The sequence below is a fragment of the Idiotropiscis lumnitzeri genome, chromosome 14 (assembly GCF_059441095.1).
Source record: "Idiotropiscis lumnitzeri isolate Australia: NSW breed Sydney's pygmy pipehorse chromosome 14, RoL_Ilum_1.0, whole genome shotgun sequence".
Taxonomy (NCBI): domain Eukaryota; kingdom Metazoa; phylum Chordata; class Actinopteri; order Syngnathiformes; family Syngnathidae; genus Idiotropiscis; species Idiotropiscis lumnitzeri.
In genome coordinates, this window is record NC_142404.1 from 10,384,037 (window position 1) to 10,410,712 (window position 26,676).

Consider the following 26,676-nt stretch of genomic DNA (forward strand, 5'->3'; position numbering starts at 1 on the left):
CAGCAATTTCCAACCTTTATTGAGCCAAGGCATACAATTTATTTAATTTTAAATGGGCCAACTTCTTGCTTAAAGTAAGTGGTGATCAGACTCCAGCTAACACATTACTCTATTTAGGACAAGTCCTAGAGAAAATAAACAAAAGGATGACATTACTCCAGCAGAAACCATCAGACAAGTCACCTGCTTGTGGTGTAACATTTATTTGTGTGGTTGTTTCAAGACAGAACCCTTTAATAGCAATAAGCAAAATCTCACATGTGAGAATAACATTCTTGGAAACACAAATTTCGTCATCAATAGAAAACGTTTTAAAGAATAGATTCAAACAAGTCACAAACAATAACAGCTAAATTCGTAAGATATATAATACAGTTGTCTTAATTTACTGAACAGCTCATTGGTGTACTGGCACACACTGTCCATTATTGTCATGGAAATAAACAGACGCAAATCCTTTTGTTGAGAGTTGTCAAAGTGAAAGTAAAAGTAAGATGACAACTAAATACAGACTTAGCTATTCATCTATATTTAAAGAATTGGAATTGATAGCTCAGTGATCGTGGATGACAAGGTCATCATTGGTTTCTTCGCTGTCAGCGGTGGGAAATTGGCTACTCAGTAGTTTCCCCCTACACAAATGACAATGGTACAGTTCCTGTATTAACTGCAGTAAGGAGAATAATAATTAACCAGAAAAAAAAATCCAAATAAATCATACCTTTTGGGGTTGGAAAGGGAGAACACATCTATAATAATTGGAACCCAGCTCCTAGTAGAGTCACTGCAGGCTGGTGAGAAAAATGATCCTTTAGACGCGGTGTACACAGAGCAATAATCAGTTTGATTTTGATTCCAATTCATCTCTTATGACCAGAGTCAGTCATCATTATCAGATCTCTAAAATATTATCCAGGGTGACCATCCTTTGATGTAGGTTGTGTTAAAGGTGTCTTTTTTCCCCTCTCCAATGTTATTAAAGAAGGGGTCACCAACACAACTGGGAAAAATACTCACATGATGGACTTAAGTGGAAGTGCAATTGTGTGTAAAAACACTTTGAAACTGACGACATGACCGAAGCTCCTCGTACGCAGACACTGGACAATGCACAGCAGAGATCATAACTTGGATTAACCTCACTTGATCGGCCTTTGCATGACTACAGTCATGCCTGTTGCTCCGCAAAGACATTTCCCTTTGGACAAAGGGAAGGAAGGATTTTGTACGTGTTGTACGGATGTGTGATATGAGAAAAGCTGAGCCATCTGAGACATTTCATTCTTCGCTGCCTTGACTGTATCACTTTAGCAACCTTCTGCCAGCGATGCCACTACTCTACTTCAACGTCACCTCTGGTGGTTTCATAATGCCAACCACCGATCCCCAGGTGAATTTAGCCGTGAGGCCTTGCAACCGACCCGACATGACAACCAAATTCAACGATGACTTAACCTGTCCTATTGGTCTTTAAATCATCTGCATCCACTGCTGGAATGGTCACCCACTTGCACGTATCATGTATGGGTCATTCAAGTCGGATGTTAATCAGTTCGTGTATGCCTCACTTCAGTTATTTGATTGATATCCTAACAGAATCTCATACACTCACATCAAGACTTTTTCCATACCAGATGATGAAAGGATGTCAGATTTCAGCCTCTTTCTGCCATGTCGAACACTTGGAGCTGAGTGGGAATGGACTGTTTGTCCACTGGTCTGTTGACAGAAATCAAAAACATTAAAAAGTCATGATCTCTAGTACAGCAACTTGGTGCAGATTAAATACAAGTAAAACCACTGAGCAACTGTTACATTCAACAACGCTGAACACACAAACACGCACAATGTATTGCAATGAACATTTGTTAAATTGCAATTACCCCCTAAGAACGTCTTAGCCAAAATTATCTCAAATTGGGGAAGCACAGTTTTCCTTCAGTTCGTATTTTGAATGTTTTTTCACCTAAGAGGATTTGTGCTCATCAATGAGAACACAGCATGCATACACACACACACCGTACAGTAGTAGCTTGAGAGATACAAGTTGAATTTGTTCTGTGACCCATTTCAAATTGTCACTCATAAAGGAAATGAGTGGAAATGCCATTAATAAATTACAGCCTCTCTCTCTCTCAAAAAAAAAAAAAATCATTCCAAAATCATGCATGATTGGTTATTTGAACACTCCAAATCGTCCCAAGTAGGTGTGCTTGTGAATGTGAATGGTTGTTTGTCTATATGTGCCCCGAGATTGGCTGGCAACTAGTTCAGGGTGTACCTCACCTGCTGCTCGAACACAGCTCGGATAGGCTCCAGCACGCCCGAACCTTGTGAGGATACACGGCTTGCATAATGGATGGATGTATATATTTTTTATTTTAGTTATTTAATAAGGGGGGGGGAATCACTCTATATTGTTGTAATTTATATTTTAAATATACTGTAATTACATAATTGAATATAATTAAAAATAATTAAACCAATATTGTTACACTAAAAATCATTTGAATGGACATTTTGCTGCACCTTCTGATGTGTCCACTTTGGCCACCAGGGGGCAGTATAAGCGAGACAGAAAGATATACTACATGGCTGTCTGGGGTGTTATGTGTTAGGTTTAGCATTAAACTATTGCACTAAAGCAGGGGTGTCGAACTCCAGTACTCGAGGGCCGGTGTCCTGCATGTTTTCTATCTCTCGCAGCTGCAACACACCTGATTCAAATGGGCAGTATAGTTATCAGGCTTCTTCAGAGCTTGCTGACGATTTGATCATTTGAATCAGGTGGGAGAGATTGAAAGCATGCAGGAAAGCAGCCCTCCAGGACTGGATCTTGACACCCTGCACTGAAGTCTAAGTTAAGGTTTGTTTTAAATGACATGCAATTCTCAATTTTATGTTTTGTTTGACTGCAAACCTCAACTGGGAGTGGGAATAAACAGCTTAAAGCCTCTTTTTAGAAGCTTTGTTCACTATTTGCCAAAGTGCTGCTTGCTGTGGAGTTGAGCTCAGTCACCACACAGCCCTTGTAGCTCAATATTTCACATGCAAGCAAAAGCAAGAAAAAAAAAAGACTGAATGCTGGCTCAGAAAAACTTCCAAGTCAGATTAATTATATCTTAAAGCACCACTCTTCAGTCTTGAGTTGCTGTCTCCATAAGTGAAAAGCATTAGTCTAGAAAGGTGCTGCATTTTTTTAACCCCACTGGGTGTCATTTCCCACAAGACAACAGCAAATCTTAAGAGACGTCACCTCAGTGAGCATTTATTGGTTTTCCACAATTCAGCTTTATTGTGATGCCACCACAGAAGGTTAAAATGATGGCAAAGACGAAAAAAATATGCGCACATACCAGGAAATTGGCAAATGGCATTTGAGCAATACTTGTTGTAACAATTGTTGTCAGTCTTGTTATGTCTTTTTAATTTTTTTTTTTAAACCAGGTAAGGCAATCTGCCGTTTGCCCGACTGGGTATTGAGTGATGGGGTGTCAACTGCAATGTGCTTATTGGGTATTTTTTTTTTCCTTCAAAAAAGTGAAAGTGCACCAACCGCTGGGTCTACCCTTGACCACTTGCCGGGGGCATTACAATACATTCCAACTAACGCGAAGGTAGGCAATATTAAATTAGATAACAACGTGTACGTTACCCTGTGTCGCTGTCACTATACCTCTTTAGCTGGAGGATGCAAGGAAGCGTCTTTATTTTCCGTAGTGCTGGAAAAATTCACTGGATCAGGTGTTTCTGCCACCTAAGAAAACAAAATATTGACATTTCAGATGTGGTGTATTATCTCATGAAAGGACTTAGGTTCTGCATCGTAATTTGTTAGACTGTTCGTGGAAAAGTGTGACAAAAACATGACTTGCTTTTGGACTAATAATGGCCGGAGATACCCGCTGTTGCTGAGCATCATCAGCGTCATGGGAGGGAGCAGCTCCACGTAACTGTACAGTAAAATAATACACTATCTTTTACCAGACAGTTTTGAACCAGAGCCATTAGCGATCTTATAATTAGATACCTGCTGTGCCAGCATTCTTCTTCTCTGATGTTGAAGCGTTACAGCTCTTGAGCGTTTTCCCCTGCGTGGCATCTTGGTCTCGGCTTCCTCTTAAGACAGCAAACATTAATACCAAGTGATTCATGGTTAATTCATAAAACTGGTGTGGCAAGGACAAATACAGATTCAGGATTGACCCAATAAAGATTTATTTGTAGTCGACAATAATGTGATATAATGCAATGTTGTGTCAAATTCAATGACTCAAAGACATTTTTTTAGCACAGTACAGCAGCCTCCAACCGTTTGTTGTGCTACAGATCAGTTTCACATAAAGACATTCTGACGAGCCATACTAACAAAAAAAAAAATAATTGAAAATAAAACTCACCCTTACGCTGTGTTATTAGTAGAGTCCCGAATAGTTTTCTCTTCAACAAATGCGTTCTATAGCATAGCGTTTTGTAAAACGTGACATTGTTTTTGTGCAATTGCAACTCCTTTGTGCTTTTGCTTTTGAGGATAGGTTTGCTACACCTGTTTTTTATGAAATATTTCCACACGCGGGTGGCACGATGGCCTCACAGTTTAAAGGTGCAGGACTCGATTCGGGGCTTCGGCTTTCCTGTGTGTATTCCCCCGCGCCTGCGTGAGTTCCGGCCGGTACTCCCCGTTTCCTCCCACACTCCAAAAAAATGGGAGGTTGATTGGACACCCTGATCCGCCCCTCGGTATGAGTGTGAGCGTGGATGGTTGTTTGTCTTTGTGTGCCCTGCAATTGGCTGGCAACCAGTCAAGGGTGTACCTCGCCTAATGCCCGAAGACAACTGGGATAGGCTCCAGCACGCCCCTGCAAGCCTTGTGAGGAGAAGCAGTTCAGATAATGGATGGATTTTCACACGCCTGTAGCATACATACGGCCATATACAGTGGCTTGCGAAAGTATTCTGTCTTTAAACATAAAAAAAATATTTTATTTTTTTTTAATGTTTAAAACATTGTCTAAATTCCCTTCCACTTCACAATTGTGTCTCACTTGGTGTTTCCTTTGTTTGAAGCCTAGCTGAAATGAAGCAAAAGGTCAAAAAGTTCAAGGGTGCCGAATACTTTCGCAAACCACCGAAAAACTGCCATCAGTGTCGTAAAGTGACGAGTGTCACAATCGTTGTGTTTGTTGCATACGTTACAACTTGTATGATGAACAAAGTTCTTGTTTGTACACAGTAGTTTTCTGTGCATTAGACACATTTTGCGAGCGAAGATGTGAGTTTCACTTTACGCTGCAGCCTTTCTTCCTCGCCACCACTCTCGAAAGGTATTGCTGGTATGCATCTTTCAATTATGATGTGTGGTGATGGAAGCTAGCGAGACTCTAACTGTTATGCCGTTCCACAACCAACTTATTTTTGTAGTAGCTCTCAGACCTAGCAGACGCAGCTAGATTGTTTTGCCTTGTTGGCAAGACATTTTAATGTTCCATTGATCAATCGGTTATAGCAGCTGAAGGTCGAGTCCAAAGTGCTCTGTAAATTGGATCTGAGTGGAAAACGAGATGGCAAAAGCACCTAATTATTGATTGGTTGTCTTTAAATGCTAAATATCGAGCGGAGTAGTGAAGTCGATTATTCAGTAAACCCCTTGTTCAGATATTGTTTGAAAAGAAATCTGAAAAATGGTTCCTCCCTAGTAACCAAACTTATTTAAATACGTAATGCCATATCACCAACACGTTGGAGATAACCTAATAAGAATACAAAAAAACACAGCATATAAGAACTGACAATAAAGATAATTTATGCACGCCACATTTTGGGCATATACCACAAATTCATGATGCAGGAAGATGTCAGGCGCTAAAAGGAAGTTTGGTCTGGTCTTACCTAGCTAAAGAATAACAATCCTTGGCAAGTGTCAGTGTTTCCACGTCGTTAACGACAAAACGACTCCAACGCTTCTGCTGCTACTTATTCTTCTTTCATTTCCGATGATTGTCAAACCAGTTTGAAGGCTCATTATTGCCACCCACCGGATGACGCCGAAAATCAGAACATATAGAATGTAAACAAAAATAAAACATTAAGAAATAAAAATTTAAAAAAAACTTTATTTTATTCGGTGAAAATATAAAATGTCACTTTAGCTCCTTGGCCACGGCAGTGCTGGTGTTTTACGTTTTTTTCACGATGCATTTAGTCAGTGAATGGATACTAAATGTACAGTTAACATTAAATACCCTTACTTTATGTCTGCACTTATTTGCTCGTCTTGTATGTGTGCACAAATACTAATAAAAAATTATTCGGGAGAAAAATGTGACTTTATTCGCGGTTGGAGTATGACAGTTTCACTAGAAATATTAAACGTTTTCTTGTTAAAAAATGACGCCATCCTAGTCATAAAACGACTTTATTCTCGTGATTTTATTATTTTATCCCTGACCCGTCGTAATTTTTAAGTGTGGCGCGAATTGTACGTGTCATGGATTTCATGTTCGAAAATATTAACAGTATAACGTAATTATTTTAAATGCTTAATATAATAATACGAAGGTATGCCAAACCCAAACGCTAAAAGTAAAAATAAAAACATAAAGATTAAGTGCACTCAAGATTGATAAAAGAATGGTTCACGAATATCTTAACAGTGAGGTGAGAGGTTTGTAAACACTGCACATCCTGGAATGTACCATACAAGGGAGAGGCGTTCGTGATGACGTTTTCTTCTTCAACTTAAGGCTGCACTCTTATAAACGGCTTCATTTCCCAATTAAAAGGCTGGAATACGTTTGAAATTTAGTACGTTACATTTTAGTGGGCGTTTGTCATGGTACATTAACTCTACTACCGGTCAGCTCCTCACTTCACCCCTCATGGATTCGGGTATGGAACATTCCGCTCGTTGACTGTCTATCAGCTGAGTTAATGATACCACCCAGTCATGACTGTCACATCAGTAACGCTAGTTTAGGAGCGCTCATCTACTGAAGGAAGCAAATCATATTCGACAACCTCTATACTAAAGAAACGTATTAGGCGAAATAATGTAAAATGTAACGTCTTCCTCCTTGGCTTCTTCAAAACGACTGACCTTGCGTGCAACTCTCCTTTTATTTGGTGAGTCATTTTATTGATGCACCTGATACACGGCTAACTTAGCATAGCCTATTATACCACTCTGCTGTTCTATGTGCTAAGAACAGTCACACGCAAATGAAATGTTTTAAGTGTTTTTCCATGTCATCTCAATCTTACTTCCACTGCAATGTTTGTATATGTGAGGGGAGTGGCGCCCCCCCCCCCCCACACCTTTTTAATCCACGTTGCAGTTATATAACAGCCTCATCTCGGGATGCTGCTATAAAGCCAAAAGCTGCCTCATCATAATGAATTCTGTGGACAATTGTGGGAGGAATATCGTGTGAATCAGGTGACACTGCCGGCTGTGTGTTGTAATTGTGGTCGTTGATTGTAACGTGTGCCCTGAAACACTCAGCCAGATTTTGATTGATGACATTCTGTAGCAAATTGGTTAAGTAGGCGTTAGGTCCAAAATTGGGTCCTTTCATGGATATTTATTTATATTTTTTTGTGAATTTACCATAGCTTGTACTCATTCGGATCGCCTTTAAACTGAGAACTAAACCCAATGACTTTCATTGAGACGCAGGAAACATCTTGGACGCCACCATCAGGTTACAGTCCACTAGACAAACCACCCATGCATTCAGACATTCAGTTGTCACCGAAAATGGGTTGCAAATGTTGGCACCACATTATCTTCTTTGTGCAAATTGGGTGCAACTTCGTTAGCATGACCTCATATACCTCCAAACTACATGTGGTATGTCGCTATAAAGAAGCAACCTACCTTTTAACCCTTTTTTGATGCAATCACACAAAAATGCAGTCAAGAGTAATGGTCCATTCCGGCATAGCTATTAAAGAGTTTTTGGATTGTGGGAGGAACCTGGACTACATTCACACTCATCACAGGAAAGCTGACATTTGAGACCAAACCTCAGAGGCTAACCGCTTCCTCACCATGCTGCCCTTTATTATATTATCATCATCTATCATCTATTTTCTATATTGCATATTTTCATTACTGCTGTGGGTTAGCTGTAGTGTATCCCAGCTGACTTTGGGCGAGAGGCAGGGTACACCCTCAACATGTTGGCAGTCAATTGTTGAGAACATTTTGGCAAAAAAAAAAATCTTTCGCATGCACATTCACACCTATGGAGAATTTATAAATGAATGGAATTTCTTCATAGGGGGCAATTACGCTCTGGTTTTGATCTTCACACCAGGCTTGGTCCCTTGGTTGATGTTCACTGTATTGACATTCTTGTAAATGTCCTCGAACCAATTTCTTGGGGGTTACACAACTTTTATTTCTATTTATCAGTGTCTTTCACGTGATCTTGTCCTCCTCACTCCAACAATGAAACATTCACTTTGTGTCGTTGCTGTTGCCGTTGGTTACTCTACATCAAACTTTTCATATAATTCAATTAGGTTGTTTTTAAGGCTCACACAAAATGTCCAGCCATGGTTCCTTGAAAAAAGTTTGCCCATTACAAACAAAGTCTTTGCAAGGGGGGAATGACACTAATTATTTTAATTTCATGTAAACCAATTAAAGTGATATGCTTAATCTTATTTCTCTGATTTGGCGCGTTTTGCACTTTGGATTAAATATGGAACTAAAAAATGAAATCCTTACAAAAAGTTATTATAATACTAAAATTGAATAATATTACAGTGGTGGGTTGAAACACGACCCCCCACGATAAATGAGGGTTTACTGTGCTGGGATTGGAGTTTGCATGTGTGAATGTGTAGTTCGACATTCTCAGACTTGCTAAAAACATGCATGTTAGTCGTTAGATTAATTGATGACTGTATTGTCCATAGGTGTGTTTGTTTGTGTGTAAGTACCCTGCGATTGGCTTGGGACCTGTCCAGGGCATACCCCGCTTTGCTTTCAAAAGTCAGCTGGGATTGACTCCAGCTCACTTGTGACCCAAATAAGAGTGGGTATACAAAAAGACTTAAAGGTTTCATTAATGTTTTCAAATGATTGGTCATGGTGTTATTTCAAAAGAACTGTTGTTTCAACTTTCTGTTGCCACTAATTGTCATGAGTGTCAGTTGGAGAAAAATTATCTTATTGGTGTCTTTTAACAAAATTGTCCAATTACTGTGCTGAAATTTGATCAGCAAGAAAAATGCTGAATGAAGAACACGATTGGGTTTGACATTAGATTATTGTAACCAGTTTTCTGATCTGGGATGCTTTTTATAAACTGAGCGCCATCCTGGAATTTTGAAAACCAAACGATCAAGCAAATGTGAGCATTTATGGGTTAAATGTTATGGAAATTTTTTTACAACAAATCTGCGGTTTTAGAATTGCATTGGGGCTGGATGAATTGCTCTTAGTGTCCGTAATCAGCCCACATGGCACGGCCTTACCCAAAAGAATATTGGCAAGTTATGTTTCGTGGCATAACAAGTGACATTGAATGATCCCATGAGTGAAAACAATTCTGCCATATTTAAAGGGAAGATGAAGCGGTATGTCCTCCACGTGCAGCTCATCTCTGCTATGCCAAAGTCCAGTAGACCCCCCTACCCCCACCCACCCTTTCCTCTCTAATCTTAGGCGCACACCACTCTGCATAATTCTATTTACCATAAACAAGCCCCAGAGGGATGGAGGCTTCTCAGAGAGACAACATGAGAAGTTGATTTTCATCCACGCCTATTGCTTAGTAATAATAATTTAAAAAAACGTTTGTTTGGCTTTGCTGTTTGTGCAGACACATTGTGACAACATGCTGCCGCCCGACTGACTTGTGAGATGGATCCCGAGGAAGTTGAGCTGCAGAACGACTACCGCTATCGTAACTACACAGCAGTCATCGAGAAGGCGCTGCGAAACTTTGAGTCGTCGAGTGAATGGGCAGATCTCATCTTGTCCTTGGGCAAGCTCAACAAGGTAACGGCGGGACTCGTGTTTGGCTTCCTGATTGAAAGCAATGGATAACAGCACTCATAGTAAACTTACTTCTTCTTACTCCCTGCCAGGCCCTTCAGAGTGACATCCGCTACTCCCTCCTTCCCAAGAGGCTCATCATCGGCAAGCGTCTGGCCCAATGCCTGCACCCGGCCTTACCCAGCGGGGTGCACCTCAAGGCTCTGGAGACCTATGAGGTTATTTTCAAAATAATTGGGACAAAATGGCTGGCCAAGGATTTGTTCATTTACAGGTAAAAAGACATTTTGGTGACATGAGAGATGACCTGAGGTGCTCTGTGCATTATGCCATTGGTTTCTGTATTTTTAGCTCAGGCTTGTTCCCGCTGTTGGGCCATGCAGCCATGGCAGTGAAGCCTGTGCTGCTCACACTGTACGAGCGTTACTATCTGCCCCTGCAAAGGGCTTTACTGCCCAGTCTTCAGGCCTTCATAACGGGACTACTGCCAGGCCTGGAGGAGGGACTGGAGGTCAATGACAGGTATGCAAAAATATTGATTTAAAAAAATAAATAAATGGATTAAAAAAATGCGCACAAGGACTAATCAATAAAATCCATTAATCACCCAGCTGAGTCTTAGCTGTACATTTTAAACAGATTTTACTGAACAGATTTCTTTCTTTTTCTGTCTGTTTTGTCTCTATGTCCAGGACCGATGCCCTGCTGCTTAAGTTGTCTATGCTGGTGGGTCAGCAGGTGTTCTATGGAGCCCTGTGGGGTTGCATACTGGTCAGCCCTGTAGTGCGTCTGCCCGCCACCATCTTTATCGTCGCACATTTTGACCGTACCTTGTCCCTGCAACAGCAGAGACACATGCTCGGCTATGACCATCGCCTGGCGGTGAGTGCTCCTCTCCTTGGAAATGAATTCGGTCAAGTCCTCAATGAAGTCAGCTGTGTTTTTTTTTAAGCTCCTCATCTATCTGTCTTTGTGCAGAGGAAGTCTGTGTGTCTTTCCCTGCAAGACTCAAATGGACTGGTGCAGAGGAACATGTTGGAAATCCTGCTCTTCTTTTTCCCTTTGGCCACAACCCTAGTAAGCAAACTCTAAAGCACAACTTCTGTAATAACCTTTTAAGCACTATGTTTTAAATGAAGCATGCGATGCATTTTTTGATATGATGTTTGAGACAGTTTGAGTTGTCGTTATCAAGCAAATTACATTTTCAGGAATAGGCAGACAACAGATGATTTACTTAGTTGATTTGGCTGGCAACCAGTCCAAGATGTACCCCGTCCGTCTCCTGCTTGAAGTCAGTGGGGATAGGCTCAAGCATGCCCACAAGGATAAGCTGTTTGGATAATGGATGGATGGATAGATAGAATTTTCTGCTTCAAGGGTCGGCAGGCACGCAGGATTTTCCCTTTAATGTTGGGATGTTTGGATCTTTACATACATTAGCTACTTTTAGCTCAGTAGAGTGCAGTGCAATTTATTGCAAACTACAACTGTGACAATAAACATGACTAACCTTTCATAATGAACATATTTTTGGTAGACAGTTTTTGTTGGAAGCCCTTTTTTTCCATGCATAGTACCGTACGCTTTTCCTCTACCAAAATCTTACAATGCTGAACAGATATTATATGGGTAAGCACTGTTGGCTGCCAATTGTTCCAGCAGATTCGCCATAGCTGCGTCATTTTATTGTTAAACAAATGACAATGTGTGCCTTAGTCTGTCTGAAGTATCAGTCTGGTTTGTTGTTGACGTCAGTCTCCTGTCAAATAAAATTTCCCTGACGAAAAGACATACTGTGAAGTTAGTACAGGAACCGTTCAGTTCTACTGAGTTGAGTAGAACTGAGCAAATCTAGCTGGTATTAAGCAATGCAAATGCAGCATAGTTGGACTTGGCAAGTATTTATCTTCTCCTGTCTTTTTCTATTGTTGGTTCAGGAGCCACCAGACACCAGCATCGCAACGAGTATTGACGACATGACCGCAGTGGTTTCTGCTGCTTGTCTTACATTACTCCGCAGAGATATGTCCCTCAACAGGCGTCTCTATGCATGGCTCCTGGGTAACTGATCATTAGAAAGTGTTAAGTGATGACTCACTACCTCAGTAGTGTTTGGTCAATTTCTGGTTTTTCTCACTTTGTTGCACTGTTGGTTTTTATGCGCTCCACCCCCAGGCACAGACATCAAAGGGGAAATGGTTGCTCCGCATGCAACCATGTCTTCTTCGGCAAAAGAACATATGTTGTTTTACTTCAACACATACTCCAAGGATCTTATTGTGCAGGTACCTCACGTGTGTGTTGAATTAATTAGTATTGTGGAAAAGCTATCGCTTACTTGTCTTGATAAGTTAATATTGCATTTATTGACTGCATATAAATATATTAAGAAGTAATAATTATGATTGGTAATTCATTGGATGCTTGATTTATTTATTTTTTTGTTTGTTTTTAATCAGTAAAAAGAAAAAGATCAGAGTGTAAAGTGAGTCTAACTATAGTGCCGAAATAAATTAGGATTTCCTCAATATTCTAAATTTGTGAAATGCACCAATACAAACAAAACGACACATCTTCTAATTCAAACCTATTTCATGTCCTCGGTTGACTTTCAAAACAGTTTTCCAAAACAGTATTTCCAACAGGAAATAAGGTAACATAAATTAATTTGTTACACGTTCCAAGCTTCACCAATTCTTTTTAGATAACTGTTAACTTACAGTATTTTATTCGTTTTTTTACATGACATCCCTGACTGCCACAAAACACAAAACAAGTTTACTACCACGTGATAAAACTAAATAAAACCAAATTATAGGAAAAATGTTCAGCCTTTCCCGATGTGATTGAAATTTGGAACAGGAACATGTGAGCAGAGTATTGCTAAAGTATTGCTTTCAGAGGTGGATAGTAATGACCTACATTCAACCCATTAGATTTACTCAAGTAACTGATTTTATTTTTGTTTTAATTATGTTGTTGAGCAAGATTTGAATTTGTATCTTCCAATTTTATATTTTTGCTTATATCTCATCGGTTCACTATCTAAAAAAATATCAAGACGTTCTTAACTCAATCACTGCCAGCCAAATTAAAAAAAAAGATTTTTTTTTGGACGTCTATAGCCGTCATTGGCAGTGAATGAGTTAAAAGGACGACCTACTTTACATTCTGCTCTTGGAAAACATGACTGCAAGACTTGAGCAATAAACAAGAGGCAACTGAATATAGGTCACATGTGCTCCGCTGTATTTGCGTAGTGTTTTACTGATGTTTGTTTCTTACCTGTTACTCTCCTTCCATCTGGCGGGTCTTTTCCTTCAGGGTCTGATTAACATTCTCAAACAAAAGGATGTGGAGAGCAAACCGGAGAATGTGATTGGCTACCTCAGGCCTTTTCGCATCATTATTAGCCTGCTGGATAAACCGGAGTTGGGTTAGTCCAGCACTTAAAAACATCCAAATACTGAGTTAACTTTACTAGTTTCAGAGTACTTACTCTGGCTTCTGTGTCCAGGTCCAGCGGTCCTCAATAGTTTGCTGTTGGAAGTCGTCCGAGCCTTTTACAGCTACTGTCGAGAGATGCTGGGTGAGGATACTATCACCAACTCAAAGCTCTCAGGCAACCAGTTGGCCAGGTGAGGGCATCAGAGACAGCCAACTATCAAAAGCCTTTCCAGTTCAACTCAGTAAAGTCACCAATTACCCGTATGGTGACCAAAGCGCCTTTTTTACAACGCCAACTTTGAAGGCTTTCATATGCGAATATGACTTGGTCATGTTTGCTTCACATTGATTTTTTTTTTATCTTTGTCTCTACAAAAAGGGCATTAAAAACTGCATCTTTGATACAGATACCGATATCTAAGTTTAGCAAGAGTTGGGGATTTTTGTGATTTTTTTTTGGGCAAAATTTTAATAGATCTGCAAAGCACAAAAGTGCTAAAGTGCAACTGGGTGTTTTTTTTTTTTAAATTGACTTTTAGAGCTCCAATGAAGGCCATTTTCCTTTGAAAAAGTTTAGAATAAAAAAAAGGAAGCAAAAAATCATAGTATTTTAGTGTCAATGTGTGAGGTAAATATGTTTTTTGGTGATTGGGTCAACTTGATTGCATTTTTACAAAATGGGAAGGCTCCATCAAGTGCTGTAATATCTCATGCCTCATTGAGATTTGTATCGCCATACTTTTTCCCGAAACAAATGTGCTGAGTGATGTTTGACCTTGTGGAATTGTCGCAGCATGATAAAAGAGAACAAGAACGCTTCCGAGATTATTAAGACAATGAATATGCTCGTGAGCTCCATGAACGGTGAATACCTGTGGGATTACATGACTCAGTGCTTCTGCACATCACTCAGGTGAGACTCAGTTTCATTGTCAGTTATTGAATTAGCTCTGGTTAACTACACATGGAAATATAATTTCTTTTTTTATTTTTTTTTTATTTTGTTTAAATACTTATAGTGGCAAGGCCTATCCATCAACTCCTCAGCATGACAGCCGATGTCCTGCTCCCTCTGTCATAGAAATGTCACATCTCATCATTTTTCTGCTTGATGTTCTTCCTCTGGTAAAGAATCTCTCGTTTTTAATGGGAACATGACCTGTTCACAAAGAGCATTTCTGTAATGACTGTATTCTTTCACAGGAGCTCCATGCTGATATCCAGTCACACTTTCTTCCTGAGATGCTGGGCACAATGCTGCAAACCCTCAATGGCCACATGGACTCTGTTCGCTTGGAGGATGTCACACAGGCCCTGCGCGCGTGCTTCAAAGTCCTGAGTAAGATCCAAATGCCTGTGGCATTCACGGACTTTGAGAAAGGAGCCCACACAGAACGGATGGAGGTGCAAGAAGAGGATGAGCAGATTACTAAGGTAGTTGTTTCTCAACCATTGTTGGGCCAACACGTTTGGCATTAGGAAACTCTCACGGGACACCATTCGACAAAAGTGACGCAATAAACGTATACTGGGATAATGATGACTTACCTTACTCGGTGTGATCTGGACCTTGTTTACTGAACACCAAACGCAAAAATGTGCATTGAATTGATGAGCATTGAGTGCCATTAAAGGATATAAAAATGAATAAACACAGAAAAATATCAATACAGCACATTATTTCTATAACGCCCTGTCGGTTTTTAGATGATCAAATTATCACTTCTAACATTCCTACAATATCACAATGTCCCATCACTAATGAGCTATTTTAGAACAGGCCCGCAGGCTACCCATGGGATCACTGGGGCCTGCCTGGCGCCCATGGACAACACATAATGTTGTCTAGATGATCCCTCTTCGACAGAATTTCATCATAATTTTCATTTTTTTTTAACATTTAGAAGTGTTTTATTTTTTTATTATTATTTTTGACAATGGTTTATTTGGCTGCCTCACTTTGTTAATTCAACTTCTCTCCAGGATCTAGCGAAAGGAAGGGAGAGAGATGACGATGTTGCAGAAGATAATAATCACCACCCGGCTGACGAGCTGAACAGAGATGTGGATGAGGCCGGACCTGTTGATGGAGTCTACCCGACACTCTGCTCAGAGGACAGCGGGCTGGGCATCAGCGCCTCGCCATCAGAGCAGCATCTCCAATCCTTCGTGAGCTCCAGCAGTAATGGAATGTGCAAAAATGGTCATGCAGTGTGGAGAAGGGGTGGCAGTGTTGACGCCACAACTCAATGTCTGCAGGAAATCCTCGCTTTCATAGCCACCAGGTAAACTACCCATTATTTGACAACAGATCAAGCACTGATTGAAATATAATTACTTGAGACTGGTCCCCAGCCAATCACAGTGCATATATAGACGAACAAGGACTCACATGCTTACCTTAATTAATTGAAGACTTTCAATTCCAAAGCATGTATAGTTTTGGAATGTGGCACGATCGAATGAATCTAAAATAATCTTTTCAACTTGTTTTTTAGACACCTGCTGGTACAGGTGGAGGATGTTGATGGGCAGGAGGAAAAGCCCAAGACGGATGTCACAACTCCTGTGGATAATAAGACTCTATTACTAAGCAAAGGAGGTTTGGAAATTAAAGACAAACTGACTGAACTGTTTACCTCAAACAAGTCAAAACGTCAGCACCCATCTGTGGTCCAAGAAGAAGAAAAGAAAAAAGAATACGGCCGTTGTCTTGACTGGGCTGCTGGCTACCGGCCCCGAGGAAGGTCTGAGATCACTGAGGCGTGCCGACTGGCCTTCACTGCCACATGTCACCTGCTTCTGGAGTCTACCACCTTCCCCATTTACCTAAGCGAAGAGGAGGCCTTGACTCTCCACACGTACATGTTTAGCCAAGCAGGTCAGGCACTTGTTTTCCTCTACTTCCTCCGCTTAGCGTTCAACCACGGATGTGTGGTCTCCGGTGTCTTAACACAGTCATTGTCATTGTCATATTTTTTGTGGTAACGTTACTCAGGTCAAGGAGGGTCTGGTCTGCAAATGTATAACAATGAATGAGTTTTAATAACATGTCTGAGACATACTTTTAGTCATATATTTAAAAAAAATCATTTGGCACACCATATTGTCTTGCTAAAATGAGCACATTTCAAGTTAAAATTTCAGCACATCTAAGACGCCAGTTGAGTCCAAGTAAGTTTGCCAAATTTTTTTTATTGGTTGTTTAAATATCTTGCTAGTCAAGAGGTGTGGCTGATGACAATGATGTGGTGTTGCTCCTTGTATAAGTAAATATAGACAGCATCTATATTGGGAGTTTTTTTGGCTTACTTTTCCATCCGGTTGATGGCACACGTGGGCAGAGCAGGTACTGAACAGCTGTGTTTTTGTGTTTGATGTCTAAAGGGGACGGTAACCCCCAAATTTTCTTTTCAAGAATATGTTCTGTGCGGTCTAAACATTCCCATTTAATTTTGTGTTTTTGTATATGAGTTGAGCGTTAAAGTCAACCCGATTCAATCCATTTGAGAGGGGCCATTTTGCCACTTCTTGTTGACTGGAACTGACATCATAGTTGCACAAGATTTAGATAACCGATCATGGCACAGCTTCAGAAAACAGGTGAGCCGTGATTGGGCGTCGCCTCAGTTCTGAGCAAAGATTATGTCATGTTCAGTCGACAGAAATGACAAAATGGCAGTCCCCTTAAATGGCTAAAAACGGGATGGATTTACATTCCACATACGCATTAATCAAAATGCTATGTTGAGACTAGTGAAGTCGCATAGAACATTTTAGTGCAAGTACTTTTTGGGGGTTGACTTCCCCTTTAATGCTTCGCTTCACATCAGCGGTTCATTTCATTTGATAATTTCCTGACAAATAATGAAAAAATGACCTCCCTGGCCTGAAGTGCCTCAGTGGGCATTGTGATTATGCACATCTGCTTCATAGTTGAGTTAAAATCTGGCTCAGGCCATCCTGTGTAAACCGTGCATGTTCTCACCGCGCCACACGTTCAAAAACATGCACGTTAACTGAAGACTATATTGCCCATAGGTGTGAGTGTGAGTATTGTCTATGTGGCCTACGATTGACTGACTTCCAGACTCCACGGTGTACATCACCTCTTGTCCAAAGCCACATGGCTCCAATTCACCTGTATCCAGAATAATAAGCACGTTTTGAAAATCGATAGTCTGTGCATTACTGGCACGTTCAACTGTGTTCAAATGCGTTTGTCCTTCACAGAAGGTGATGAGGAGACCTTGCCCATGTGGCTGAGGTCCTTGATGACACTATGCTGCATGTCAAAGGACTACAAAATCCAGCACACTGCATTGGCCTCCCTGTTGGAGCTCATAAACTACTCCCAGTCCTTAGCACTGGTCATCCAGGACAAGAGGAGGCGCTACCAGACGTCCGACTCCAACCCGCTGAGTGGGCAGCTGCAGATGATCACCTTGCCCCCCATTTACCCTGCTTTGCTCTGCACCATTCAGGAGGACACTGACTTTTACCAGGTTTAGGGAAATGTTTGTGCTAGCCCCAAAATGTCAATAAATATGCTAGTAAAGATAGTTTCATTTTTGTTTGATTCAGAGGGTCGCTGTGGTGCTTTGGAACCAGCTGGACACAGAGCGTCGAGAACAGCACACTGCGTGCGTGGAGCTCTTTTACCGGCTTCACTGTTTGGCTCCGTCAGCAACCATCTGCGAGGACATTATCTGCCAGGCGCTGTTGCACAAGGAGAAGGTGAAAATACCTGTCGGACCACTGCATATGCTTATGATGACATGCAAATAATCGAGGAAAAAAAAATAAACACCAGCTCTTGTGATTGTGTGGACCAGGTTGTTCGGCTTGAAGCCCTACACCGCTTCTCGATCCTCTGGCACTTGACCCGTGACATGCACTTGAACAGGAACTGCCGTTCTTTTGACAGGTTAGTGTCGCCAGAATTTGTACCTGATCACACCACATACATCCATTCATCCATCAATTTTCTATAGCAAGTATGAGCGGCTTAGTGTAAGACTACATCTTCATGTGGAACAGGATGACAAGCTCAGTTACCGCGAGGGATACAACAGTATTGTAAATATCACGGTATCTCTGTTCCAAGATTCACAATAATGCTGCGGGAAGTCATGGTATACACATTGCTGCCTGAGAAGTGAAACGCTGCCTTCTGCTGTCAACTTGAAAACCATGCTGAGGAAGGCTACAGAAGCTTTAAGCCTTTTTTTTTTCCTCAGGGGTTATTCAAGGTCCCCAAAAAATTGTAATGGTCTCAAACACATTAGTTTGTCGCAAGAAATTTTGAACATTTTCAACATTTTATGACTACAAGAAATTTTTTTTACACCCATTAAAACTGTTTGGGAATGTCTGGCGAACATCTTTGCAACTGTTTCCATCATGGGATGAACTCCGACCAAAATATTAACATTCGCGCACGCTTGCAAACTTTCACAGCATCTACAGCCTTAGGGCTCATCTCTCTCCAATTTGCATTTAAAATAGTCCACGTACTCAGTTTCAGCTTCAGTGCTAAAAAATGATCCGATTCCTGTAGTCCTTCATGAGTGGACTTATCGTTGTGTTGAATCAAAATAAAACATTTGCTTCTATTTTTTTGATATGATGAACAATTAAATTAATCATAATTTATCTTTGTATATTTTCCTCACAGTCAATTTGAATGTTCTGTCGTTGAATGAAAGAATTATTTTATTTTTTTTAAATTGTGTTCATCGATTAATTGACAGCAAGCACAGTAGTAATTAGGGATTAGGGTTTTCAACTAATTAATCAACTAATTAAGATTTGTTTTAAATACTTGTATCATATACTTGTTTAATTTCCGTGGCTTAAATGTTTTCCCATATGAATTCAGTATATACTTGAATTATGATTATAAAGCTACATTGCCTGCAAAAAAATGGAACTCCTTTGTAAACCATGAACCCCGCCCCTGTATTCTTTCCAATTGGTCTTTAATGACAATGAATTTCTCTCTTTCAGGTCACTGTGTGTTGTGGTGGAGAGTCTAAGCAGCACGGACGGCTCAATAAGTGCGGCCGCACAGTGCTGGCTGGCGCGAGCTCTGTCTCTAAACGACGTGATCCGGATCCTAGAGCCTATCCTGCTCTTGCTGCTTCACCCGTCCACTCAGCGCTGCTCCATTCAGGCCATCAAACAAAATGTCACAGCTGGTTAGTTTATCTGTCAGTCTCAGTTCCTTTATTAGCCCAACTATACTCAATTTGTTTCTCACAAATTTATTCGTTATTTTTCAAAAATCAGAAATCCCTTTATTGTCATTGTACTCAAGTGTGCAACGAGATTAGAGGAGCTTTGGAGCTTATCCACTGCTGTACGATGGAAAAAGTCACCTATTTGCTGTCTTAGTGCTCTTTCTGAAATGCCCTAGGTTGCCGCAAGATGGAGCCATAGACCTGTCTGATATAAAAGTTGTGCGGTTTGTCACACCTTTTGTCTAATAGACTAGTAATGCTGCCATGCACATGTTAGTTTGCGCTTTAGTGCATGTGCTCACACACTTCCAAGTGAATTTTGTCAAAATCAAATTCGTAGTGATTCATTTTTCAGGGTAATGTACAATTTATATTATATGATAGTTTGTGTTACACACACACAATTTATTCGACTAATATGGGCAATTATTAAGGTTTTTGGAGTGACATTCATTCACTAAAATGTTTTTTTTTTTTTTTTAAGGCAACCTCAAGATTCTAAACAACAGAAGTCGGTGGTCTGCCAAAGTAGTGGATGCCAAGGCTACTGAGGACAACATTTTGAATCTCCGAAATGTCATAGACAGAGAATCTCTGTGGCTACAATTAGACAATGGTCCTGAGTTGTCAAGTCTATGCGACGCTTTGGCAGCATCCAGGAGCGAGAGCGAGGAGACGGAGGAGGAGGAGGAGGACCAAGAAGAGGACGAAGAAGAGGCCGTCAAGAGCGAAAACACGGAATCGGCCGACACCAGCGGTGCCCAAGTGTCTACGGACAATTCCGGCTCTGGTACTGAGGAAGGAGGAATGGTCAACAGCCTGCAAAGAGTGGAGTCCGAGCGCACACAAGCGTCAGATTCGCTGTCGAGCGAGGATGACGAGGATTTGGAGTTGGAGGCTTTGGCCCGATCTCGTCTGTTAAAACAGGAGCGTGAGAAAAAAGAGGCCATTGGTTCACTGTTCCATCATGTTCTTCTGTATCAGATGTCAGGCGGTTGGCCCCATCTGCTCCAAGGCTTGGCGCTGCTCGATAGCCTGCTGAAGAGCAGCGCTGAGACCCCTCTAGTGGAGGCTTTTTCCTCCACCTCTCTGGACACCAGCTCGGCCGCACACCTAAACCTCGTTTCCAATCTCTTGCAGCGCCACCAGCAAGCTCAGGATGGCTTCAGCTTCTACTGCGGTTTGCTTTCCCCTTCATCATCCCCCTCCGTGCCCCCTTCTCTCCTCATTGAGCTGCTGATGAATTTGTGCCTGCGATTCCTCTGCTCTCATTATTCGTCCTACCAAAGCCTTGGACCTCTCGACTTGCAAGGCAATAGAGATGTTCAGGTGAAGAGTGTGGAAGTGCTGACGCGTATGGTGAGCCATGTCACCTGCATGGCACAAAGGCAGGAGGGCAGCCTGGAGCACATCCGCAAACTCCTCACTGGATGTAAAGTGCAGCAATATGCTTTACTTACACTTTCAGCTTCTATGTATATAAGCCAAAGGGGAATGGACAAGGGCACATCCAAGGGTCTCGAGTTGCTAGATGAAGATGGTGGACTATCGGAAGAGAGTCTTGTGAATGTCGGGAAGGGAGAAGGACAGGAGCAATACCCCTTACAGATGGAATTGCTCAAACTCCTCCAGGCTCTCATAGTCTTAGAGTACCACGTGTGGCCCAGTGGTGGTGGATCGGGCGGGGCCTCCGGTCAGCCTGCAGAGTCCCCGACCGGCAGTAACCCCCTCACTCGTGGATGGCAAACGGCCGTCTTGTTCCAGCAGTCCATCAAGGCGGCCCAGTACGTCCAAAGCCACCCCATCATAGCTCAGGGAATGTTCGTTTCCGCCGCTGCCAGGGCTCTGCAGCCACAGTACGGCTATGCCATGCACCCCCACTGGGTGGCGCTGCTTTGCTCCTCTCTGCCATACTTGGGCCGCTCATTGGGCATCATTGTGGCTCCCCTCATCAATCAAATTTGCAGGAACTTGGATGATCATGTGAAGCTTTATGAGCATGATGGAGGAAGAAGAAATCAGAGGTAAAGAGCTTCCATCACACTTGTGACCCGATTACCATAATTAGAACAAAAAAAAATTCAACTACGCATTCCTTTTACATTCTTAAGAGAGATATGCTTTTGGCTTTGTTTCGTGTAACTGGCAGGAGGGAGAACATTGCACCAGACTACCTTTTGACCCTTCTAGAAGGCCTGACCACCATTACACACTACTGTCTGCTGGACAACAAGAGGGTGAGTCTCATGCATACTGTACATACAGGACACTCACACAAACCGATATGTCCAGGACCTCATGTTGTTTGTCTCAGCAGACCTTGGTTGCATGTGATTCCGTTGACATCCGAAACGCACGCAGCGCCGTGCTGGAAGCGCTGCCACACATGCTCAATAGCATGGCGTTGTTATGGGGCGTGGTGTTGAAGGAAGAGTTCCACAAGCGGGGGGCGCCTGACTCTGCACAAAGCAGCAAACACAGTTCATCTGTCTTCTTTAAAAGCACCAAGGTTTGTTGTTGCTTCACACGCGTGTACAGCATACAGTGAGGTTCAGACTGAGTGTCGTTTTTTTTTTTTTTTTTTTTTTTGGGCAAGCCCTTTGGCTTATCTGTGGATTTTCTCAATACTAAGAGCCGTGCATCATCCTCTATACTTGGCTTATCTGTAAAAATCATTTTGACCCCTCGTTTTTTTTTTTCTGACGAACTCAATGCACACGATGAGGCATTCTATAACTGATGTAACAGTTCACGCACTTGATCACTTTTTGGCATCATCAGTTTCATTCCCTCTGAGTGATGGTGGGAATGTAAGTATGGAAGGTTGTTAGTCTCCATTTGTTCCCTGCAATTCACTGGTGACCAGTCTTCGGTGTTGACTGACTTTCATCTTAAGTCAGCGGGAACCAGCTGCAGAGCCCATAACCCTCAACAAAAGAACTGATGTAGAAAATGGATGGATTTGTGGATGTTCATTTAAAGTGCTTTCACCACAGTATCACTGCCATTATCATCAGCCTGACATAAATCCACTAATCATCCTACAATAGGAAACACAAACCTCAAACAACCTTTACTTTAGCATAAGGCAGTAACAAATGTATAGAATTTGTAACATTCCTCATAGATAAAAGGAAAGTGAAATACATTTTAAAAAAAAGGGTTGTAAAATGACTAAAAGAAATGAAATGGTTATGCGACCTTCATCAAAGTTTTGAGGAAAAAGTCAAATTTTTAATCTGGATTTAAAGGCATTTACACTCTGGGCTGACTTCACATCTTTTGGCGGCATAGTCGACAGATTTCAGAGCCCTTCTGGGTTTATATTCAATAAGCGTTTCTTTCATGTTTTCACATCAGCACCAAAACCATTCAGTGATTTATAGCCGAGTAGCACAATTTTTAAATCTATTCTACAGCTCTACAAAAGCCAGTGGTAAGAGTAATATGTTCTGATCTTTTAGTTCAGGTCAGAACCCAAAAAAGAAGTTCAGTTTTGTTTTGTTATGTTTAATGGATGTCACTAATACAACATGCTGATCAAACCAAGTTAAATGCAGTAGCAAATTTCTACGTGTGCTTTCTTAGATTTTACGGCATCGGATATTGCAGTTCCTGCTTCCTCTGACTGCCCCATACGGGATTCCGCTCATGGCCTCACTGGGAGCTGCCTGGAGCAGCAGGAAGAGTAAAAGGAGGCACACAAACAATGTAAGAACTGTCATGTTTCTAAGCACATAAGTCACTCTTAAGAATCTGTAGTTTTGAGAGGCCATGTTTCTTCTTTAGGTTTTACCTAGGGCCAGTGAGTCTCATCTAACTATTGTAGACCTGGTGAAATCATTGAACAACTTGCACACGGACACGATCCTACAGTTGGTCAAAGAAGTGGTGAAAAAGCCGCACCAGCTCAAAGGGGATCAGGTATAAAAAAAAAAATAATAATAATAATATTGCTCAGAAGTGACATTACCCACCTTTTTGTAAGAAACCTTCTCCTGTCTCCCCTGAATTAGAAGTCAACTCTGGTAGACATCCCCATGCTGCAGTTCACGTACACTTATATCAAGAGGTAAGTAGTAGAAGATACATCTGGACCGTCTACTTGACCTGCATTTCTTTCTGTTTTAAATCAATATTTTGTGGTAGTGCTTCTTTTTCAAGCTAATGTCAATTGTTTTTCATTACAATGCCCAACCGTGGCAATGCTCGGACATGCAACAAAATTACCGTAGTTGGATTTGTCAACTTGACCACAGTTGTTTTATAGTTTTCATTTTTTAAATTAATTTATAACATTAGATAAATGGCGATTTATTAATTTATGTATTGTAAATATTAGTGTTGCAGCACAAGACTTGCAGGAAAGCATCGTCCCTGTCCTCAGTCTGCTACGTGAATCTGTCCCGTTGAACCTGGCGCCCCCTGGTCACTTCTTACTTCTCGGGTTAGGTTTTTTTTGCACCAATATTTCATCATAAATTTGTACTGAAGCTATTTGAGCATTTGATTGAAATTCAATGACATCTGTCACTTGCAGAATCCTCAATGAAGTTGTCAATCGGCTCCCCAACTTGGACAGTAAGAAGGATACGCGAGATCTGCAGGTTTAAAGACAACTCACGCTCAAGCACTTACTTGATGAGGAGAAACGAGTGGGACTGATGCTATTGATAACAATGGCGTCAATCGGTGCAGGTGGTTACTCAGCACATCCTGGAGGCTGTGAGAGGAATCGGGGGTTCGTCTCTCGAGCAGACCAGTTGGCTGAGCCGCAGCCTGGAGGTCAAAGTCCAGTCGCAGGTGTGCCCCGAAACGGATGAGCCCGACGACATGGACGGTGATCACTGTGGTAACTTAACACTTATCTGGCTGCTCGGCTTTCATCAAATCTCATCTGAGATGGCTTCCAATGAACAATTACTGCATTAATAACGTACTGACATTTTTTTGTTTGCCTAGAGCATAGGATTTTTTTTAATTATTTGTACCTGAATGGTTGCATTACTAATCAGGAATTAGCCTCCTAGTTTTTCGGGCCATAAAGGCTTTGTCAGCATTTTATTTTTGAGGGAGCTACCTCAAACTTGAAATTTGTTTTTGTATTTTTTTTGTTTTATATTCCCTCTTAACAGACTCTGTGACTCAACCCGGCGCCATGGTTTCATCTTCGGCTCCATCAGTTTATAGCGTGCAGGCCCTTGTGCTCCTGGCTGAGGTATGTTTTATATCATACAATGAATGTAAATTTGCCGACAAATGTATTGGTTCCCTTCAGGTTATGCAGGAAAACCTCAACATTTGACATTGAAATAACGTGATACTGACAAAAACAACAAGAAATAATTTACTTAAAATTAACTAATGAAAATGAGTCGCTGCTTTATTTTTGTATTTTTGCTTGGAAGTGATGCTTCCTTGAACTTATTGCTGTAATGTTATTGCGCAGTCAGTGCAATCAAACGCTTTTTGTAACTCTCAATTAGACTTGTGCAACTATCAAGTATTTTGGCCCACTCCTCATGAGCAAACGCCGCCAGTTGTCTCAGGTTTGAAGAGTGCATTTTCCCGATGGCATATTTCGGATCCTTCTACAAATGTTTAATTATATAACATTTTCATGGTCTGTCAAGGCTTTCTACAGGAAAAAACTTGGAGGCTTGGCAGATTGGAGCACACTTGTGCTCACGGTACAAAAAGAAGACGTGAAAGCATATGTACACTTATTCGAATGCTAAATTTACTGTTTACCTGTGGAGGGAGCCGAAGAGATTCCAGGTGGCAGCCTAGAGACTGGATCGATTTACTGTTTCTGTAAAGATGAGTGGGCCAAAATCTTTGCAAAACTAACCTACTTTTTCCTTTTTTATAAATTTTCTTTTGCATGTTTTTATACATTTGGACTGATATGTATCAATTGCCAAAATTGATTAGCAACCATAAAAACACTTTTTTGCTACTAAGCAGACTTACAAATTCAGTATGGGATCAAATAATTATCCCCCTTCCATTGTATATATTCATAACACATTTATCTCACTGTGTAGGTCTTGGCCCCACTTCTTGATATGGTCTTCCGCAGTGACGAGAAGGAGAAAGCGGTGCCTCTCATTTCTCGTCTCATGTATTATGTTTTCCCCTACTTGAAGAATCACAGGTAACTATTGAATCGTTTTGCCCCCCCATCACCGTATAAGTACCGTACTTGAGGATTATCAGATGCTAAAATGAAGTTCTCCTCTCTTTGTAGTGCCTACAACATGCCCAGCTTTGAGGCAGGAGCCCAGCTGTTGAGCAGCCTGAGTGGTTATGCCTACACCAAGAGTGCCTGGAGGAAAGAGGTCTTTGAGCTCTTCATGGATCCCCTTTTCTTCACAATGGATGCCTCATGCGCACCCAGGTTAGTCTGATCATTGATGCAGTATCTTCATGCTTTACACATATAAAGGCGAAGAATGTTGCTCGAATGTGCAGTGGGACTTAGAAATTCCTTATCTGAGATGGTTTCTAATTCACATTTTACTGGTCAGAAAGGCTAATGAAGTTTATTTGGCTACTTCATCTTCCCTCTGTTCCCCGATGTTTCTAGGCGGTCCCTTTTATTGGGTCGGGGAATCAGATTTCACTCAAGGTTGGCAACAGTATGGTCGTTTCTCTGTAGCCATTCAGTAAGAATTTCTTGATCAGCCTTTACACTCTCTTTTAATATGGGCATGCTGTCGGGGTCGCAGCAGACTTTGGCGAGAACGTCTCTTATCAGGATTCAGCACGATGCTGTTTGCGTCAAAGTTTCTTGCTGTTTGCATCAACGCCTCCCATCTGCCGCCACCGCCCTGCAGCAGTGATGTCCTCCTGCAGCTCCACCCAAACTGGAAACACTCAACACACAGTCCACTCCACTAAATTGCAACATATGTATTACGTATTATGATCTATGTTGTGTCACGGCAAATGTATAATAACCCCTTAATGTTA

The 26,676-nt window shown here is 41.4% G+C and overlaps 2 protein-coding genes across 8 annotated transcripts in view; one reads left to right on the forward strand and one right to left on the reverse strand.

Annotated features, from left to right (window-relative positions):
- Nucleotides 1-182: 182 nt before the first annotated feature.
- LOC148323424 (uncharacterized) lies at nucleotides 183-6,056 on the reverse strand. Of its 2 annotated transcripts, none has more exons than XR_015846463.1 (7): nucleotides 5,890-6,056; nucleotides 4,031-4,119; nucleotides 3,903-3,953; nucleotides 3,677-3,757; nucleotides 1,613-1,719; nucleotides 722-791; nucleotides 183-632 (listed from the first exon to the last, which is right to left on the reverse strand). XR_015846463.1 is itself a non-coding variant. In XM_088314649.1 (7 exons), exons 2-7 carry the CDS (start codon nucleotides 4,100-4,102, stop codon nucleotides 554-556), a joined length of 441 nt encoding a protein of 146 aa, XP_088170775.1. In that variant the 5' UTR covers nucleotides 4,103-4,119; nucleotides 5,890-6,056; the 3' UTR covers nucleotides 183-553. The 2 variants fall into 2 exon arrangements, 1 of the variants encoding a protein (XP_088170775.1); XM_088314649.1 differs by having other exon boundaries at nucleotides 1,632-1,719.
- The window catches only part of dop1b (DOP1 leucine zipper like protein B), a 27,486-nt gene continuing 3,579 nt past the window's right edge, over nucleotides 2,770-26,676 (forward strand). Inside the window, exons 1-31 of one of the 6 annotated variants that reach the window (XM_088314643.1) lie at nucleotides 2,770-2,866; nucleotides 9,834-10,012; nucleotides 10,102-10,283; nucleotides 10,361-10,531; nucleotides 10,702-10,891; nucleotides 10,988-11,086; nucleotides 11,944-12,073; nucleotides 12,188-12,297; nucleotides 13,337-13,448; nucleotides 13,530-13,650; nucleotides 14,253-14,372; nucleotides 14,479-14,584; nucleotides 14,663-14,893; nucleotides 15,443-15,744; nucleotides 15,958-16,340; nucleotides 17,693-17,964; nucleotides 18,044-18,196; nucleotides 18,295-18,386; nucleotides 19,469-19,659; nucleotides 20,186-21,725; nucleotides 21,851-21,938; nucleotides 22,019-22,210; nucleotides 23,290-23,412; nucleotides 23,491-23,625; nucleotides 23,718-23,773; nucleotides 24,044-24,148; nucleotides 24,242-24,308; nucleotides 24,400-24,553; nucleotides 24,837-24,919; nucleotides 25,749-25,858; nucleotides 25,952-26,101. In XM_088314643.1, the coding sequence (XP_088170769.1) occupies nucleotides 9,875-10,012; nucleotides 10,102-10,283; nucleotides 10,361-10,531; nucleotides 10,702-10,891; nucleotides 10,988-11,086; nucleotides 11,944-12,073; nucleotides 12,188-12,297; nucleotides 13,337-13,448; nucleotides 13,530-13,650; nucleotides 14,253-14,372; nucleotides 14,479-14,584; nucleotides 14,663-14,893; nucleotides 15,443-15,744; nucleotides 15,958-16,340; nucleotides 17,693-17,964; nucleotides 18,044-18,196; nucleotides 18,295-18,386; nucleotides 19,469-19,659; nucleotides 20,186-21,725; nucleotides 21,851-21,938; nucleotides 22,019-22,210; nucleotides 23,290-23,412; nucleotides 23,491-23,625; nucleotides 23,718-23,773; nucleotides 24,044-24,148; nucleotides 24,242-24,308; nucleotides 24,400-24,553; nucleotides 24,837-24,919; nucleotides 25,749-25,858; nucleotides 25,952-26,101 (5,906 nt within the window). In that variant the 5' untranslated portion in view covers nucleotides 2,770-2,866; nucleotides 9,834-9,874. Of the gene's footprint in view, nucleotides 2,867-6,948; nucleotides 7,123-9,833; nucleotides 10,013-10,101; nucleotides 10,284-10,360; nucleotides 10,532-10,701; nucleotides 10,892-10,987; nucleotides 11,087-11,943; nucleotides 12,074-12,187; nucleotides 12,298-13,336; nucleotides 13,449-13,529; nucleotides 13,651-14,252; nucleotides 14,373-14,478; nucleotides 14,585-14,662; nucleotides 14,894-15,442; nucleotides 15,745-15,957; nucleotides 16,341-17,692; nucleotides 17,965-18,043; nucleotides 18,197-18,294; nucleotides 18,387-19,468; nucleotides 19,660-20,185; nucleotides 21,726-21,850; nucleotides 21,939-22,018; nucleotides 22,211-23,289; nucleotides 23,413-23,490; nucleotides 23,626-23,717; nucleotides 23,774-24,043; nucleotides 24,149-24,241; nucleotides 24,309-24,399; nucleotides 24,554-24,836; nucleotides 24,920-25,748; nucleotides 25,859-25,951; nucleotides 26,102-26,676 lie in introns of those variants that run through there. The other 5 variants (XM_088314642.1, XM_088314645.1, XM_088314644.1 and 2 more) reach the window with 5 other exon arrangements.

Coding starts and splice junctions, on each gene's coding strand:
- LOC148323424 (XM_088314649.1), bottom strand. CDS start 4,102: ATGCCACGCAGGGGAAAACGCTCAAGAGCTGTAACGCTTCAACATCAG. Junction 1,720..3,676: donor TGCATCCTCCAGCTAAAGAG/GTATAGTGACAG, acceptor TTCTGTCAACAG/ACCAGTGGACAAACAGTCCA. Junction 792..1,631: donor TGACATCCTTTCATCATCTG/GTATGGAAAAAG, acceptor TTTTCTCACCAG/CCTGCAGTGACTCTACTAGG.